The sequence below is a fragment of the Uranotaenia lowii genome, chromosome 3 (genome assembly GCF_029784155.1).
Source record: "Uranotaenia lowii strain MFRU-FL chromosome 3, ASM2978415v1, whole genome shotgun sequence".
Taxonomy (NCBI): Eukaryota; Metazoa; Arthropoda; class Insecta; order Diptera; family Culicidae; genus Uranotaenia; species Uranotaenia lowii.
In genome coordinates, this window is record NC_073693.1 from 20,722,223 (window position 1) to 20,739,891 (window position 17,669).

General features: G+C 41.8%; 1 protein-coding gene across 1 annotated transcript in view; it reads right to left on the reverse strand.

Moving 5' to 3' along the window:
* LOC129751765 (protein melted) overlaps nucleotides 1-17,669 on the reverse strand; it is a 54,173-nt gene that overhangs the window by 11,976 nt on the left and 24,528 nt on the right. The window contains exon 2 of the mRNA XM_055747466.1: nucleotides 4,140-4,991. Within this exon, the coding sequence (XP_055603441.1) occupies nucleotides 4,140-4,244 (105 nt within the window). The 5' untranslated portion in view covers nucleotides 4,245-4,991. The remainder of the gene's footprint in view (nucleotides 1-4,139; nucleotides 4,992-17,669) is intronic.

Below are 17,669 nucleotides of genomic sequence, written 5' to 3' on the forward strand. Positions count from 1 at the left end.
CTCGAATACCCCGAGTGTACGCAGGTCCTCCTCAAGCAATATCCATGTCTCGTGCCCGTAGAGAACAACCGGTCTAATGAGCGTCATATACAGGTTACACTTCGTGCGAGGGCTAAGTCTTCTCGACCGCAGATGCTTGTGGAGTCCATAGTAGGCACGACTTCCGCTGATAAGGAGTTTGTTTCTTGTTAATCCCGCAGCCCCATGCGGCCCTCATAAGATGGGAACCGATAAACGAAAGAATAATCGTAGCCAGATTTAGAACACGGATTAAAAACCTTACAGTGGTCCAGTGAGCCAACTCACGTTGTCGATTTGCAGGAGAAAGAGCGGTTTTACAGTCAACTGAACGTCGTTGAGAAAATTCCGAAGGGTGCCATTCAAAAGGTGACTTCAACGCAAAAATTTTCTCCAACAATCAGGACCTTGAGCGCATCATGAGGTGCCATGGTCTAGGACAGATTAGAGAAAACGGAGAGCTTTTTGTAGAATTTTGTGGCAACAACAACATGGTGATCGGTGGATCGCTCTTCCCCCATCGACCAGCACGTAAGGTCACTTGGGTATCCCGAGATGGGCGAACAGAAAATCAAATTGACCACATCTGCATCAGCCGAAAATGGGGAAGGAGCCTCCTTGATGTCCGCAAACGAAACGAAACGCAGACATTGCATCTGACCATCACCTCGTCCTTGGCGAGATACGACTGAGAGTTGCGCGTGTCCAACGACGCGAGGAGTGTCTGCCAAATCGGGTGTCGATACGACGTCCGCCAGTTGAAGCATCCAGAGGTGAAAAGGGCATACGTTGAACAGCTTGAATCCCGAGCCTCGGAATTGCCGACAGACGGAACAGTCGAAGAACAGTGGTGTGGAATCAAGAATGCCTTTATTTACCACGACGAACCATGGTACTCTCAGTAAAGTTTGTAGAAGAAAAAGTGAATGGATGTCGTATGAAACTTGGAGGATGATCGATGATCGGATAAAGGCGAAAGTCGGAATTGAGCAGGCATGTACCGGGTCAGCCAAAGCAGCCGCCCGCTTACGATATGCAGAGCTGGAAAAGGCAGTTAAACGAGCTTGTAGACGAAACAAGAGAGCTTGGACAAACTCCCTAGCCGAAGAGGGAGAAAGAGCCGCCGCCAATGGAGATATCCTATTACTTTATGACATTTTCGCCGCCTTAGTGGTGCAAGGACAAATGCAAGAATGCCGCTAAAGAACCGAGCAGGTCAATTAATGACCGATCGAACAGATCAGCTCAAACGATGGACTGAACACTTCGAACAACTCTACCGATTCACGAATAGCGATATCCAACAGAACCCGCAGCGCGGAGCGCCAACAGTAAGTCACATTAATAGCTTCAACTCGGAAGCGCCCTCGCTGGCTGAAATAGAAGCGGAAATCAAAAGCATGAAATCCAACAAAGCGCCTGGGATCGATTGAATCCCTGCTGAAATGCTGAAAACCGACCCTGCCTTGTCTGCACAAATGTTGCACCGTCTTTTCGCTGACATCTGGGATACTACAACATTCTCGGCCGACTGGATGTAGGGTATCTTCGTACCACCCTCCACTGACAAATAGTATCCGTAAGATTCTCTCCAAACATGGTCTGAAGGTGGCTTACAAAAGTTCTAACACTTTGAAAGATCGACTGGTTTCTCTAAAAGACAAAGTGCCACCGGAAGAGAGATCTGGAATTTATGAGATTCCATGTGAAAACTGCCCGGCCGTCTATATTGGTCAAACCAGACGGAAATTTAGAACCAGAATTAAAGAGCACAAAAACGCAGTAGATAACAGCAGGAGCAACGAATCCAGCGTAGCTGCCCACGCGTCAGAATTTGATCACCGTATAAATTGGGATAAGGTCAAGTTCAAAAAATGTGTACGCAAAGCGTCACATTTAAACGCATGGGAATCCATGTTTATCACCACATCGGAAAGGCCACTTATGAACGAGGATGACGCTCCAATCATATCACCGCTTTTCAACCTGCTCAAACCGAATTTTCAACAAACCGACCACCCTTCGACGAATACTATTGGATAGTATGAACATGTATTAGTGTTTTTCCTTCATCTAGTCAGTCGGACATCGTCCTGTAGATGGGCAACATCGAGCCCGAAACCGGTCGACAAAAAAGGTAAATTTAATTCCTTTTCCGTTAGTAAAAACGTTAAGTGTCGTGTCCTGTAATACGTCGTGAGTTATTTGTGTATCTTCGTAAAGATCCCGAAGAAAGGAGACCTGACAGAGTGCAGTAACTGGCGAGGCATAACGTTGATCTGTACAACCCTCAAAGTTCTCTGCAAAGTGATCCTGAACAGGATCCAGGAGAAAATTGATGCTACCCTCCGACGGCAACAATCTGGATTCTGATCGGGACTATCATGTGTGGACCACACCACAACGCTACGAATCATACTGGAACAAATCAACGGATTCGAGGATTCTCTTCTGCTGGTGTTCGTTGATTTCGAAAAAGCATTCGACCGACCATGAAAACATCTGGGCAGCTCTAAGGTCCATCTCATCGAAGCACAGTACGAGACAGTTTCGTGCAAGTTCTTGCACTACGGGGTCTTGTCCGATCCAATTCCAGTAACAGCTGGAGTGAGACAAGGATGTATCTTATCACCGGTGCTTCTCATCGTAATGGTTAAGATCTTGACTGGATTGATTTACTGTAGACCAAACCGAGGATTGCCGTGGAATCCGGAGCAGCTAAAGGACCATGACCTGCTAGACGATATTGTTTTGCTCGCCCAAAGACAATAAATAAGACATGCATAGCAAATTCGACGGCCTCACCGAAAGCTTCAAGGCAGCAGGTCTCAAAGTCAATGTCGGAAAGACCAAGTCGATGAGAATCAACACAGCAAATCCTTCCAATTTCGTGGTAGCTGGGCAACAAGTTGAGAAAGTTAAGTGCTTCCAGTATCTCGATAGCCTGATAACGCCTGATGGTTGTACCAAGAAAGAAATCGAAACCCGGATCAAAAAAGCCCGATTTGCGTTTGCGAGTCTCCGAAACATCTGGCGGTCACGCCAGATCTCTCTACGAACAAAAAATCCGAATCTTCAACTCAAACGTCAAATCCGTATTGCTGTACGGGTGCGAAACTTGGTGCATTTATGCGGTAACGACGCGAAAACTGCAAATATTTGTAAATCGCTGCCTGCGGAATATCATCCGCGCTTGGTGGTCTGGCAACTGAATCTCAAATGAGGAACTACATCGCCGGTGTCATCAAAGGGCGCTAGAAATCGATATTCGGGAACGTAAGTGGAGATGGATTGGGCACACGCTGCGGAAAGATGAAAACGAGATTTGCAGAGAGGCGCTAGATTGGAATCCAGAAAGTCATTGAAGAAGAGGCAGACCCAGAAACTCGTGGCGGCGAAGCCTAGCCGCTGAAATCCGAACTGTCGACGAGAATCTTGACTGGGACCAGGTGAAGACGCTGACTCCGGATCGTCAACAGTGGAGGTCTTTTACCACGGCCCTATGCACCGGTGGATCGGCGCGGGATCATTAAGCTTTGCGCCGGAGAATCGACGGCCGAGATTCGAATCAACCGGAGCACAAATCCAGGAACCGGTCCAGAAACAATATGTAGACGGATTGCGTGCGTGGCTGGTGGTTGTTTGCCGTCGGTCGGAAACGAAATTTTTGTTTTATTATGCCGCTTTACATACACACAGCTCTCCGTATATCATTCGACGAAATTTTTGATGGCTGATAGTTTCCATCCTGCTTTGTCTTGTGATATGGTATGGTTTATGCCTAATTTTATTTCTTCCAGACATGTACAATGCCAGTGTTAATGCCGGTCCGGTATAGAATCTTATACCGATAATTCCACTTCCAAGGAAGTTCGTTATTGGAGTCTGATTTGTGGGTGTATGTTTTAACTTCTTTTAGTTAATTCAATAAACTACTTTAAGGATACAAAAAATCGCAACCTTTGATGCTTCTAATCTCGGAGTTATTCAATTTACGTTTGAACCAATACATTTCACTGCTTCCTACATTTCTCAGCACACATTATACTAAGGATAAAAGGCCCTTAAACCCATCATTGTTCAGCTGCCAGCTAAAGCTAAAGAAATCTACTCGTACTTACCACCTCGCTCAAATCGTTGACAATCTCGTAGTCGCCGACCGAGAACAGCTCCCCGGCCCGGGACAAATCCCGCTTCGAAAGGACCGTCGTAAACAGGTCATGCATCTTTGATGAGGAACTTCTACTTCTACGTTCGTCAGACGACGTCAGAGAAGGTAATCACGCACGCAATCAACACTCACTTTTGTTCACATTAATAACGCTGACACGGAACATGGAAAAGTGTCACCCACATTTGATGGCTGTTTTCTTCTAGAGTTGCTGCTAATCTCAGACCACCCCCTGACTGATGTCCCAGATGATGGGATCAGGCGGATTTTCTTCACCCCACCAACAACCTAGGAATACTTCTTACTCATTTATATCGTCATGTTCATCGCCCCAAATCGGATTACAACCTGTCCGGGGATAGAAAAGATCTGTCCGGTCTTCCATAAACACCATGTGGCGTGTATCAAATCCAAGACGACGATGCTGTTGCTGTTGCCGTATCCATGTCAATCACATTCTGCCACGACGGAGTAGATAAGCTTTCAACGGGTTTTCGCTTTGCACTTCACTCTTCACCTCTACCTTTCTCACTGTAGCTGATAGCTATCTGCTTTTCCTCACTTGATTTTTCCCCAATTTTTCTTCTGTTTGTAACTGCTGTTTTGGGGGCCTTCCTACATGTTCTCTTGTCGGCTTTCAAATGCTCCAAAACATCGGCTCCAAACGCACCACACACGTGAGAGAAGACGATTAATGAACTGAAGATGCTGTCGGTCCGACAAATCCTATGTGTTCTTCTGGAAGATGTTCCCTGGTTTTTGTTGGCTCAAGTAAGTCCATCGATCCAATTTTGGTGGAAACCTGCCAGAGAAACGAGAGAAAAAACATTAACAAATTAAGTGGCGTCGGAAATGTACAGGCATAAACGACTAAGACGACGACGACGTGCTAATTTTAGGGAAGCGTCGTTGTCGTCGTTGGTTTTTTCGGGAGGGAAAAACATTCCTTCTTGTCTACGGTTGGTATTTGCTCTAGCTAGAGACTTGTGTTTTCGAATTTTTGAACGCGCGCCAACTTTCCGGACAGCCGGACTGACTGTCTGTCCGTCCGTCCTTCCCCGAGTGAGTCGACTGGCTGTCTAGCTTGCTGATAGACGGCCGGCCGGCCGTGCGAACAGTCGAGGAATTCGGTTTCTACCTTTCAGGCAGAAGAATTTTCTTTTGGCGGCCGACTGGGCGTTCTGCGTCCCAGCAATGCGCGCTGGTGCGCACGGAGAAAATGCTTAACCCATTGTGAGCATCGTGAATTTGGGGATGACAATTTGTAGAGCTAAAATATGTGTAAATTAGAACCAAAATTTAAGAATTAGCACACTACTTCATGGCGAAATTAAAAAAAAAATTTTAAAAGACCTAAAATAGATCTACAGAAATTTCTCTCCTTGAACATTTTTCGTTCAAACTACATTTTTAAGGGTTAGGTATGTTTTTTTTAAAAATCAATTGCGTTGATAAAAAAAAGTTTCCACGGATTAAAGTGAACTTCACACGTCTATTGATCTCTAGAGAAAATGATAACTCCAAACAGCTCCCCTTCTGAATAATTACCCAGTGCATTTACACAATATTCGTTGGATATTGAATAATTAATATTAAATTTAAATATCGCAAATTTTGCATTGTGGAAAAATTCTAAAATTCCCATATTTCAATTATCTTAAGTGACGAGACGACCTTTGTATAATGTTCAGGTTTCGTGAAACAAAATCATTAGTTTTATTTAATTCGAATTGCCTTTTACCAATTATGTCACTTGTGATATACTTAATTTTTAATTTTTAATTCAACACTAGCTGACCCGATGTGCTTTGCTACACCTTCCAAAAACAAATTAAATTTTAGACAAATATGAACATTTTGATTTTGATTTTGGGCATCATTTCAAATCAAATTTTATTAGAATTTAGGAGCAATTGGTTTAAAATGAGAACTGCTAGTGAAGTTTCGAATAGCATTAAAAAGATGATTCAATTTTATTCTCTGAAACTTTGTTTTTTAAAAACTGCAATTTTTGCTCTGATTTTATAAGCCTCATTTGTTCTTTGATTTTTCTAAAATAAAGGTTTTACTGGTATAGATTTCTCACCATTTCCTCCTTTCAATGCGAGGAGGGCTCACGAACCACTATAGACATATTTTTTACTAATAACGTAGTATCTGAAAAGAATCTGAATGTTGCTCCAATTTTCTGATAAGATTTTGAAGTATAAGAGAAGGTCTCAAATTATTCCTGCGCAAAAAAACCTCTCATATAAATTATGATCTCTTTTGCTTGATAAGTACTCGATTTATACCAGAAAACTGCAGACACGAATGCCACAAGGATGGTAAAGTGTCGTAAATAAAAAAAAAAGTACCAGAAAACTATATAGAACCCCCCTTTTTCAGCCTTTTCCCTCCAACTGATTGAAAGAGGTTTTTATTTATTTATTTACATAGTAATCGTCTCACGACATAACTTGACGAACATAATTCCTATAATTCACTCGGTCCATGGCAACCGTTCTCCAATTTCTCGGGCACCCCACGTTCGGCAGATCACGCTCCGCTTGGTCTAACCACCTCGCTCGTTGCGCCCCCGCTCGTCTTGTTCCTACCGGATTCGTAGCCAACACCTGTTTTGCAGGACAGTCGTCCAGCATTCTCGCAACATATCCCGCCCAGCGTATCCGGCCAGCCTTAACCACCTTCTGGATACTGGGTTCGCCGTAGAGTTCATCCTTCGCCTCCACACTCCGTTCTCCTGTACGCCGCTAAAGATGGTTCTTAACACTCGTCGCTCGAATACTCCGAGTGTACGCAGGTCCTCCTCGAGCAGTATCCATGTCTCGTGCCCAGAGAACAACCGGTCTAATAAGCGTCATATACAGGTTACACTTCGTGCGAGGGCTGAGTCTTCTCGATTGCAGTTGCTTGTGGAGTCCATAGTAGGCACGACTTCCGCTGATAATTCGCCTCCGGATCTCACGGCTGGTGTCATTGTCTGCGGTCACCAGTGAGCCGAGATAGACAAAGTCTTCGACTATCTCCAGCTCGTCGCCGTCGATCGTGACCTTGTTATTACTGGACAAGCGGGTTCGGTCGGTCTCGGATCCGCAGGCCAGCATGTACTTCGTCTTGAACGTATTAATCATCTACCCAATCCTTCCTGCTTCGCGTTTCAGTTTGCGGTAAATGTCTTGTACCGCCGCAGATGATCTGCCGACTATATCAATGTCATCGGCAAAGCAGATAAGCTTACTGGATCTGTTGAAAATCGTGCCCCGCATTTCGCCCACCGCTCGTCGAATAACACCTAGCGCCACGTTGAACATCATGCAGGATAGACCATCACCTTGTCGAAGCCCTCTGCGCGATTCGAATGAACTCGACAATTCACCCGAAATCCGCACACAGCACTGCGTTCCTTCCATCGTCGCCTTGATCAGTCTGATCAGCTTCCCGGAAAAGCCATTCTCGTCCATGATTTTCCATAGCTCGTTACGGTCGATCGTGTCGTATGCGGCTTTGAAGTCGATGAATAGATGGTGCGTAGGGATTTGGTGTTCGCGGCATTTTTGGAGGATTTGCCGTAATGTGAATATCTGGTCCGTCATAGACCGTCCCTCCATGAAGCCGGCCTGATGACTTCTCACGAATCTGTTTGCTTGTGGCGTTAGGCGGCCGGATTCGGGACAACACTTTGTACGCGGCATTGAGAACAGTGATCGCTCGGTAGTTCTCACAGTCTAATTTGTCGCCCTTCTTGTAGATGGGGCATATTACCCCCTCCTTCCACTCCTCCGGTAGCTGTTCTATGTTCCAGATCCGGACTATCAACAGGTGTAGGCAATCGGCCAACTTGTCCGGGCCCATTTTGATGAGTTCAGCTGCGATGCCATCCTTCCCAGCCGACTTGTTTCTATTCAGCTGGCGAATGGCTTCCTTAACTTCACTCATCGTTGGGAGTAGCTCCTCTACGTCGTACCTTCCCCCACCGTCTTGATGTCCTGCATGTGCGCCGTTCAGGTGTTCATCGAAGTGCTGCTTCCACCTTTTGATCACCTCACGATTGTCCGTCAGGATGCCTCCGTCCTTATCCCGGCACATTTTGGCTTGCGGCACGAAGCCTTTGCGGGATGCGTTGAGTTTCAGATAGAACTTTCGTGTTTCTTGGGAACGATGCAGCTGCTCCAGCTCCTCGAGCTTCTCCTCCTCCAGGCGGCGCTTTTTCTCCTGGAAAATTCGGACTCGCTGCCTCTTCCGCTGTCGGTGATTTTCCACATTTCGACGGGTGCCTCTTTGCACTACTGCCGCCCGCGCGGCATTCTCTTCGTCCATCACCCTCCTGCACTCCTCGTCGAACCAGTCGTTCCGTCGAGTTCGCTCCACATAACCGATGACGTTCTCCGCAGCACTGTTGATGGCTGTCTTGATGGTATCCCAACAGTCCTCGAGAGGGGCTTCGTCAAGCTCGCCCTCTGCCGGCAGCGCTGCTTCGACCGATTGCGCGTAGTCTGCCGCGACCTCAGGCTGCTTCAGTCGTGCGATATTTAACCGAGGCGGGCGCCGGTTTCGTGTGTTGTTCACTACGGAGAGTTTTGGGCGCATCTTCACCATCACCAGATAGTGGTCTGGCTAGATGTTGGCGCCTTGACAGGATCTGACGTCGATGATGTCCGAGAAGTGCCGGCTGTCAATCAAAACGTGGTCGATCTGTGATTGCGTTTGGTACGGTGATCTCCAGGTGTACTTGTGTGGGAGGCGGTGCTGGAAAAAGGTACTACGTACGGCCATTCGTTTGGAGGCGGCGAAATCTATCAGTCTGAGGCCGCTTTCGTTGGTCTGCTAGTGCGCACTGATCCTTCCAATTGTCGGTTTAATTTCTCCTCCTGGCCGACCTGGGCGTTAAAATCCCCGATGACGATCTTGATATCATGTTTTGGGCTACGGTCGTATTCACGCTCCAGCTGCGCGTAAAATTCGTCTTTGTCGTCACCGGTACTTCCGAGGTGAGGGCTGTGCACGTTGATGATGCTGATGTTGAAGAACCGGCCCTTGATTCTCAACCGGCACATTCGTGAGTTGATCGGCCACCACCCGATCACGCGCTTTTGCATCTTTCCCATCACTATAAAAGCTGTTCCAAGCTCGTGTGTGTTGCCGCAGCTCTGGTAGATGGCAGGACCATCTGGGTACGTTCGTACCGTGGAGCCCTTCCAGCATACCTCCTGCAGTGCTACGCTGTCGAATTTGCGGCTCCTCAATTCGTTGGAGAGCACGTGGGTACTGCCCACAAAGTTTAGAGATCGGCAGTTCCATGTTCCAAGTTTCCAATCGCTAGTCCCTTTTCTTCGCGTGGGTCTTTGCCGATTTCCATCCGAAATTTGTTGTTTGTTGTTCGTTGCTTATGTTTTTTGTAGTCTCGGGCTCGTAAGGCCCGCAGCTAACCCTCACAGGAGGACCGTCGTGATGTTGCTGTTTTGGGTCCTGAACACCACCAGGACGTTGTTGCACTCCGCACGCCACCCCTGACATGGGAACAGACGCGTACGAAGCCCCCTAACTCAGTCTGCATGCGACCAAAGCATCCACCGGGGTTGGGTACCCGATCTCCGCTAAGGTTGTTCGCACCCCAGCTAGCACCACGGGGAGGTAGAGAATCGGAGTTGCAGACAAGAGGTGATATGACCACTACCCGAAGGTTGGGTGTGTGGGGTCTCGAGTTGCACATTGTCTACCGTTCGCTAGCTTGAAAGAGGTAGGGATTCCCAAAACCCCTCTCATATCAAATTTGGTTCCATTAGTTGATAAGCTCTTAAGCAATACAACAACATTTTTATGGAATCCCCTCCATCCCTTCCCTCTCCTCACTGCAAGGCAAAAGGGTTTGTGACAATCATAGAAACATATCTCGTACTCAAATGTCTAATTTGATTTCATTTGCTTGATAACATTTCCAGTTATACCAATAAAATGGTATTGGCCCCCCTCCCCACTTCCTATCTTTCTTAAAGGATTCTCTTATAATAATAAAAACATTTTTCGTTCCTAAATAATTTTCCATATCAAATTTGGGTCCATTTGTTAGATACATAAGTTCTCGGTTTATGCTAAACAATTGTATAGGAGCTCCCCTCTCTACTTCTTTGATCCACAATAGAAGGAGGGAAAAGTCTCAAATAAGTATCTATATAACTAATTTTCGTATCAAAATGCAAATTTTGTTTTACTTGCTCAATAGGCTCTCAAATTATGCGAAAAAATGCGTCTCCCTTTCCTATCACACTACTGTAAGGAGGCAGTGGTACAAAATAATCATAGAAACATGTCTCGTACTTAAATTCCCTCCCATGCTAAATTTGGTTCCATCTGCTGGAAAAGCTCTCGAGTGATTTCTCCTCTGGAAGAACGGAGGGTTTTCAAAATATCATAGAAACATTTCTGGTATTCAAATACCTACCCCACGCTAAATTTGATTCCATTTGATTGAGTAGTTTTCCAGTAATGCTGTTTTTTTTTTAAAGAGATCCCTCTCTACTTACTTCTTCCTCACTGGATGGAGGGAGGGGTACCAAATATTCATAGAACTATTTCTCTTACCCAAATACCCTTCCAAGCCGAATTTGGTTCCAATTGCCCAAATAGTTTTCATGTTATGTAATAAAAAAAGGTATGGAAGCCCCTCTTCTCCCTTCCTTTATCCTCACTGGAAAAAGTGAGGGGTGAAATAATGTTTGATACATTTCTGGAATATCAATACCCTTGTTGTTTGTCGACAGAAATAGGTAGCAGAATTTTCCAATTTTTTAATAGAATGTATATTAAAAATCCTAAAATACAATTTCAATTAAAGGATCATCAAATTGGGAAATTGTTTCCACTTACGTTTACTGTTTTTGCCACTTCTTCTATTCTGTTGCTCCAAACCTCTTCTCTTCCTTTCGTTTATCCTGCTACTCTACACCACGAATTTCATCCGTAGGAACTTGGAACGACAAGTAAAGTTCCGATAACCTATCACTAATATTCAGAATTGATTTTATGTTATTTTTAATTATTTCAGGTATAACCTACAACGTGCTGATCGTCCATCAACTGTCTGGACCGAGATCTACTGGATGGAAGGCTTCTAATGCACTCTTCGGAACAAGTCTGATGATAGCTTCCTGCATACATAAATTAGCAATGATTTAGTGCTTGAAAGAAATGGATTCAATCGAAACAAACTTACTAGTACTTTGTACTATAGAAATTTTCGATAAGCTATCTTAGTTTTTGCCGCCTACTACACGCTTTGCAACTTCCGTTTTATCTCATCTGACAATCTTGCTAACTACATGCCTTCTACTTTATACATATATCTATCTTTTTCTCTTGACATTTATGTTGCTTAAAGGTACTTAATACTATCCAAATAAATTTTGCTGGCAACCGTGATGATGCAGACGCTACGTCCGAGAGGTCGTCACAACCCCCCCTTGCCAAGTTTGGTTCAATTAGCTCAATAAGTTCTCGAGTTATGTAAAAAATTGTAAGGTAGCTTCCCCCTTCCTATCTCTCCACTGGAAGAATGGAGTACAAATATTCATGGAAACATTTCTTGACTTGCATGCTGATTTTTCGAGCTATGAAAATATGCAAACAAAACAATACTATTTGAAATTTGATAGTTAAAAACCTTTGCTACTTTTTTTTTCCTTTGACTCAGTTAAGTTCAGGTCCATAAAATAAATCATCTTAAGCTGCCCATGACCATAAAGAGCTGTATTTGACAGAAACATTACGAAAGTAGTCCGAAAATTGTCCAGATTTACTCCATTTAAAGGGGTTTTTTTTAATACAAGGTGAATAATATCAGCCGCAATGAGTAGGGACATCACTACATTTTGATCAATTTAAAATTTTGAATTAATTTAAACTTTTTCGCGAATATTCAGAAAAATTATTTGTTTCCCTTTTATCAGGAACGAAAATTTGGGAAAGTCTTTTCGTAGGTCGTAAAAAGGTTTGAACCGTTAAAGAAAACCTCTTTTATGTTCGAACTGATGGTATTTACTATTCGTCATCACTTCAATTCAAAAGTGTTATAGAGCTAAATGACAGCGATAAGTTATAGTAAGAAAAATATATTTTCAAGAAATCACTGTCTTCTCCGTGTTGAACGTTCAATCGTTAACCAATTTTAGTTTGAATTTATTTTTATACAAATAATTTACTAGTTCGAAATCAGATCTAAACCCTTGATTATGATGCCACTGGGATAAGCTTTCAAAAGTTGATTCAGGAAAATCGTATGACTTTGGTACTGTGGATTGCTTATATTCAAATATAATGACTCAATCTTTCGATCTTTGGCATGATTTTTATATGAAATTTCGACAGATAATCGTCACAATCATTGATCACAGTATAATGGATATTGTTCTTGTCAAAAAATCAGAAAATTTGTCGGAATTTCATGTCGAGAAGAAATTCCAGTCTTCATTATTTAGCTTTCCTCATTTCCGTCAATATTTAAGAACGAAAATCTTTCACTTTTTGATGTTTTTTTTTGTTTTTCTTCTTTTTTGTTTAGAATCAGCCTTATTTTGAATTTGAAGGAATAATAAAATTTAAAAAAAAGTATCCGCTGAGCACATGCAATTGTATCTTTGCTTGAACGAAAAAATAATGATCTCACTAAACTGCCCCTACTCGCATAACAGTCCCATATGAATTTTCGTCATTTTCCATCTAACCTGACAGTTCGTCATTTTGAACATTGGACTTCAATATAAATTAATAAAAAAAAAGAGACTTTGTTCTAGAAATTACGAAAAAAATATCAACTAGTGACTGTCCCATATGAAATATACCCGCATAACAGTCCCATATGTGAAATACCACGGATGTAGTTACCTTATTATGTTTCTTTTGGTGAAATGATCTTTCATTTATTGCTTTAAGTCATTTAAACAAGATTCAACTCACTTGATGTCGAATTATGCACACTACACAGTAAATTTAACTACATATAGTGTTTGAAAGGCAGGCTAAAATAAAGGAAGGTTGGTCTTCCTGTGAGAAAAACTATCAGAAACAATTAAAAACCATGATAAGATTCAACTTACAATGTGGAATTCACGAACTACAATTACGAGTTCCAAAATGATCAAATTTAAGTCTTAGAAGGTTGCTTGGTAAGCGAACCATATTCTGTATGGGACTGTTATGCGGGTAGATTTGAAAAAGGTCTCAAACATGCTCGCATAACAGTCCCATAATAAACAAAAATGGTGCTCCAGACCTTACCAGTTGCCAAATTTCGAAAATTTCAGGTCCTACGGTTTATTATGACAACCTAGAACACATTCCATTAAACGATTGTTATTTATGCTGAAAGCTGTGGTCACAATTTTAAAATGTATTCCAAAACAGAAAAAGCTGATTTTCTCGCTTGCTCGTTTTTGCATATGAGGCCCTTAGAGTCAAAGGGGTATAAGTGCATAAAAGCTGATTTCGAGAAAAAAGCACTTGAACTTCGTTGTGTTCCAGTAAATTCCATAGATATTTTTTATGAATATTTTGCATGCGAATGATTTTCTTAAATAAAAACAAAGCATTCTACAACATTTTCTCAAAAAAAACAACGTTTATTGGACGTTTATTGAGGCAACAAATATTTTTTTATTTTGGCATTTATACCCCTTTGGCTCCAAACACATGCACTTATACCCCTTTGCCACCAAATAAATTCACTTATACCAATAGTTAAAAATATTCTGTTTTTTGTGGTTGCCATTATTTTTGCATAAGCTTATTTAAAGTATTCCTGTTTTATTTTTGTCATTTTATTTATTAAGAAAATTATTTCATTCTCTGTCTTTCTGTTGATTTTTAATTTTTGATCGATTTGTCATTTTCAGCATTTTTGTCTCAACTTTAGATTTCAGTTTAGTGAGTTTTGTAACATTATTTTGTCATTCATTTTTTTAAATTTTCACCTTTTATTCAGTTTTGTTGTCTTTATCACTAGAAGAAGATAACCAATTGATTCTACTTTCCAATAGTGAAGTTCTTTCACACTGACCAAGTGCTTCTTAAGAAATTTTGCTGTTCAAAATGGGTTAATCTAACGGATCCGTGCATCCACGTCGTTTCCAATTCCGCCATCGGAATGCTGGCCGAATGAAGGCAAGCTCGTTTGGGGCTGGTTTGCGCCCAAAGTATATCTTTTCCTTATCCATCCACTACTGGTAGTTTTTTTTCCTCTCATTTTGCGTACCTATACCCAAAAGGCGTTTTACTTTTTTTTTGTTGGTCGTGTAATTTCAGCTGATTTTATGTGTTTATTTCACTCTGGGACAACGCACGGAAGCCCAGAATCCGGTCCTATGCAGATAATGCTTGGACTCACCCAGAGGAAATGGACACAGTCCCAAGAAAAACAAAATTGGCGCCTCAAACCTGTGTCCAGTAAGATGATGACCAAGCCGCAAAGATTAGGGGTATGCTAAACCGTTTTGCGTAGCTTGCGTTGGAAATGGGAAGGAGAAAGATTCTGGCAGGTCAGATCGTACAATAAAGTAGCTTTGATTATGCGTTGCTCACTCGGGTCAATATTGGACCGGTTATTAGAAGTTATGACAACCTTCCCAGATTCTTATTATCTAATGGAACAATTTGAAGACTATAAAATTCAGAATTTATTTGATGAAGTTGGGGAAAGAAACAAGTTGTTTAAATTTCAATCAACATCCCTAAAACTTTACCGATTTTCTCATACCAGGAGTTGGTAGGTATGTATATCCAATTTTTCTTCTAGAAGATTAAATTGATGATCTGTGGAAAACTCAAACGATTTATTCGAGCAAATTTCATCCCATCAACCCCAAAAGTATATCATTTCTCAATCAATATCGTAAATCCAATATCGTTAATATCTTACATCGTTTTCCGGTGCAAATCTTGGGCGCGTGGAAAGATATCAGTTACGAAGGAAAAAAAAACGAATCATGAGTAAATACCTGGAACAGCAAACGATAACACGGGGCTGCTGATGAGCAGCAACAACGAATTGCTTCCGCCCGGGTGGATTGATTTCGTTTTCGATTCCAAGAGAATTGCCAATTGGCGAACCGGAAGGAGAAGAACCACTCGAGATATAATCCGTTTCCTACAAGACATAAATTGAAAAGACAATTTTTATTTATTTGAGAAAAGCTGGTTCTAAAAAATTTAATCAAATCTTCCTATACAAAATGAAAATTTAAAATTGGGCAAAGTCCCAACTGAAGCCTGTGTAGGTAGCTAGTTAGTGAACCGAAAGCCATATCTTATTTGAGCTCTTTCGCAATATTTTCTTTTCCATTTCACCTCAACAAGTTGACCATCTTGGTGCTCGGTTGGCTACTTGTGAGAAATCTGGAGGGAATGGAGGAATTCAATCCGTTATGGTAACGATTCTGTTTTATGAGCAATCCCTACTCGTGGCTTCCGGCGGAAGTTTACCCTTTGAAATTGAAGTGGGGAGCTTATCGTTTATCTTTGGTTTTTTTTCACAAACTGACTACTCATTTCTTTAAAAAAAAAATGCAATCGTTAAGAATAATTAACAAAAGTTGAAAACAATACTGAAAAACACGACTTAAAAGTGCTTAAATTTGAGAGTAAAGGATAAGAACTTCTTTGAAACGACTTTGATTATATTTCGGTGGTTTTTGACATTTTGAGAATTTGTGCTTACACTATAGTGTGTTCAGAAATATCTTGAGAGATGAGAGATGAGATGAGATGATAATGAAAACAAGTTAGCATTTCAGTGGAACCTTTGTGAAAATCGAATGAACTTTTTTTTCATCCTAGTTTGTGTTTTTTTTTAAATCAAGAAATCGACGCATAAAAAATGAAAAACCGTCCAGAATTTAGCGCTCTGTACATCATTCAACAATCTCCTTGCTTAGCTGATTGCTTCCATACTGCTTTTTCTTGTGATAGGATATGGGATATGTTTTATTTGGTTTCTTTCAGGCATATGCAATGCTATTGCGCTGGGAGGAAAATGCTAGTAAGAGAGTAGAGAGAGAGAGAGAGAGAGAGAGAGAGAGAGAGAGAGAGAGAGAGAGAGAGAGAGAGAGAGAGAGAGAGAGAGAGAGAGAGAGAGAGAGAGAGAGAGAGAGAGTAAAAGAGTGCCGGCCCGGCATAAAATCTGATGCCGAAAATTCCACCTCCAAGGAAGCTTATTATTGGAATAGATTGATTTGTGAGTGTACTGATGGTTCATAGTCAAACGGCCGTGTAGGTGCAGGAATTTACTGTCACGAGTTGAACATAGAATATGCTCAACCTCTAGGTAGGGCCAAGTGGAGTAATTATGAACACGAAGTAATTCCGAACAAGTGCCATACGCGCTGCCGTGTGGGATGAATAAACAAAAAAAGTACTAAGACCAGGCCCACCAATGGTTGCTAAAACTCCAATCGAGTACATTCAGCAACATATTTATCAACCCATCAACGCACCAAAAGTCGCTAACTTGATTCGAGAAATAGCATTCAAGCAGTAGGTTGTTACAGGATGCGTTTATGTAGCAACCCGATAGAAACGCAGCCGGTCGTCGCTATCAGAAAATAAACAAACACAAATACCAACCTGGATGGCAACAATGGGTGCGAAAATCAGTAAGCAGATAAAAACGCAACCAATCAAAACATCTAAAATACCGACCGAAATAGCAACGCCCGGTGGGTTTGGTCTAAAGGTGGTAGTTTGACAACCGATTAATAGCTCGATCAGTTTTCGAGCCATAATGATGTTATTTCAGATGATTTAAAAAATCATTACCCCGTGAAACGAAAAACGTTTTGGACAATGTTCAATGCTTTGAATATCTGATCATAGGAATTCTAGCTGAAATGTTGTTATCAACTGTTCTACACCCAGTTTATGATGCTTTGTCTGGATTTTGAAGAAATTTAAAAAAATTCATTCGCACTGGTTCTCAGATGAGTGTTCATATTTACCCCATAGTTTTCATCCTATGGGGTAATTATGAACAAACCTTTGTATGCATTTCCTGACATTTCTAATGTTTTTTAATGGTCAAATGTTTTATACATCAACTTAGGGGTCGTTCACTAATTACCTTAGCACGAATTTGGAGTTTTCAGACCACCTCTTCCCCCCTTGTAAGAAATAGTAAAATTTCCTACAAAACTCCCTCCCCCTTAAGTAAGATCTTATAAGAAGGAGGGAGTTTTGCACGATTATAAAATTAAAGTTTTTAAATTTTGTGAAATTGTTTTTTTTTTCTGAAATTGGATATACCAAATTATGACTAGTTGCCTCCAGTCTTTAGAAAAAAATTTAAACTGAGTTAATTGATTTACTATGATTCTAATGATTGTGTTTGTGAAATCTCTTCTTACGTAAGTTTTTAGAAACCCCCCTACCCCTCTTGTAAAAAAATCGTAAGAATATTGTAGTATGCAGTAGCTGATTGAATCTTAAAAGAGTTTTG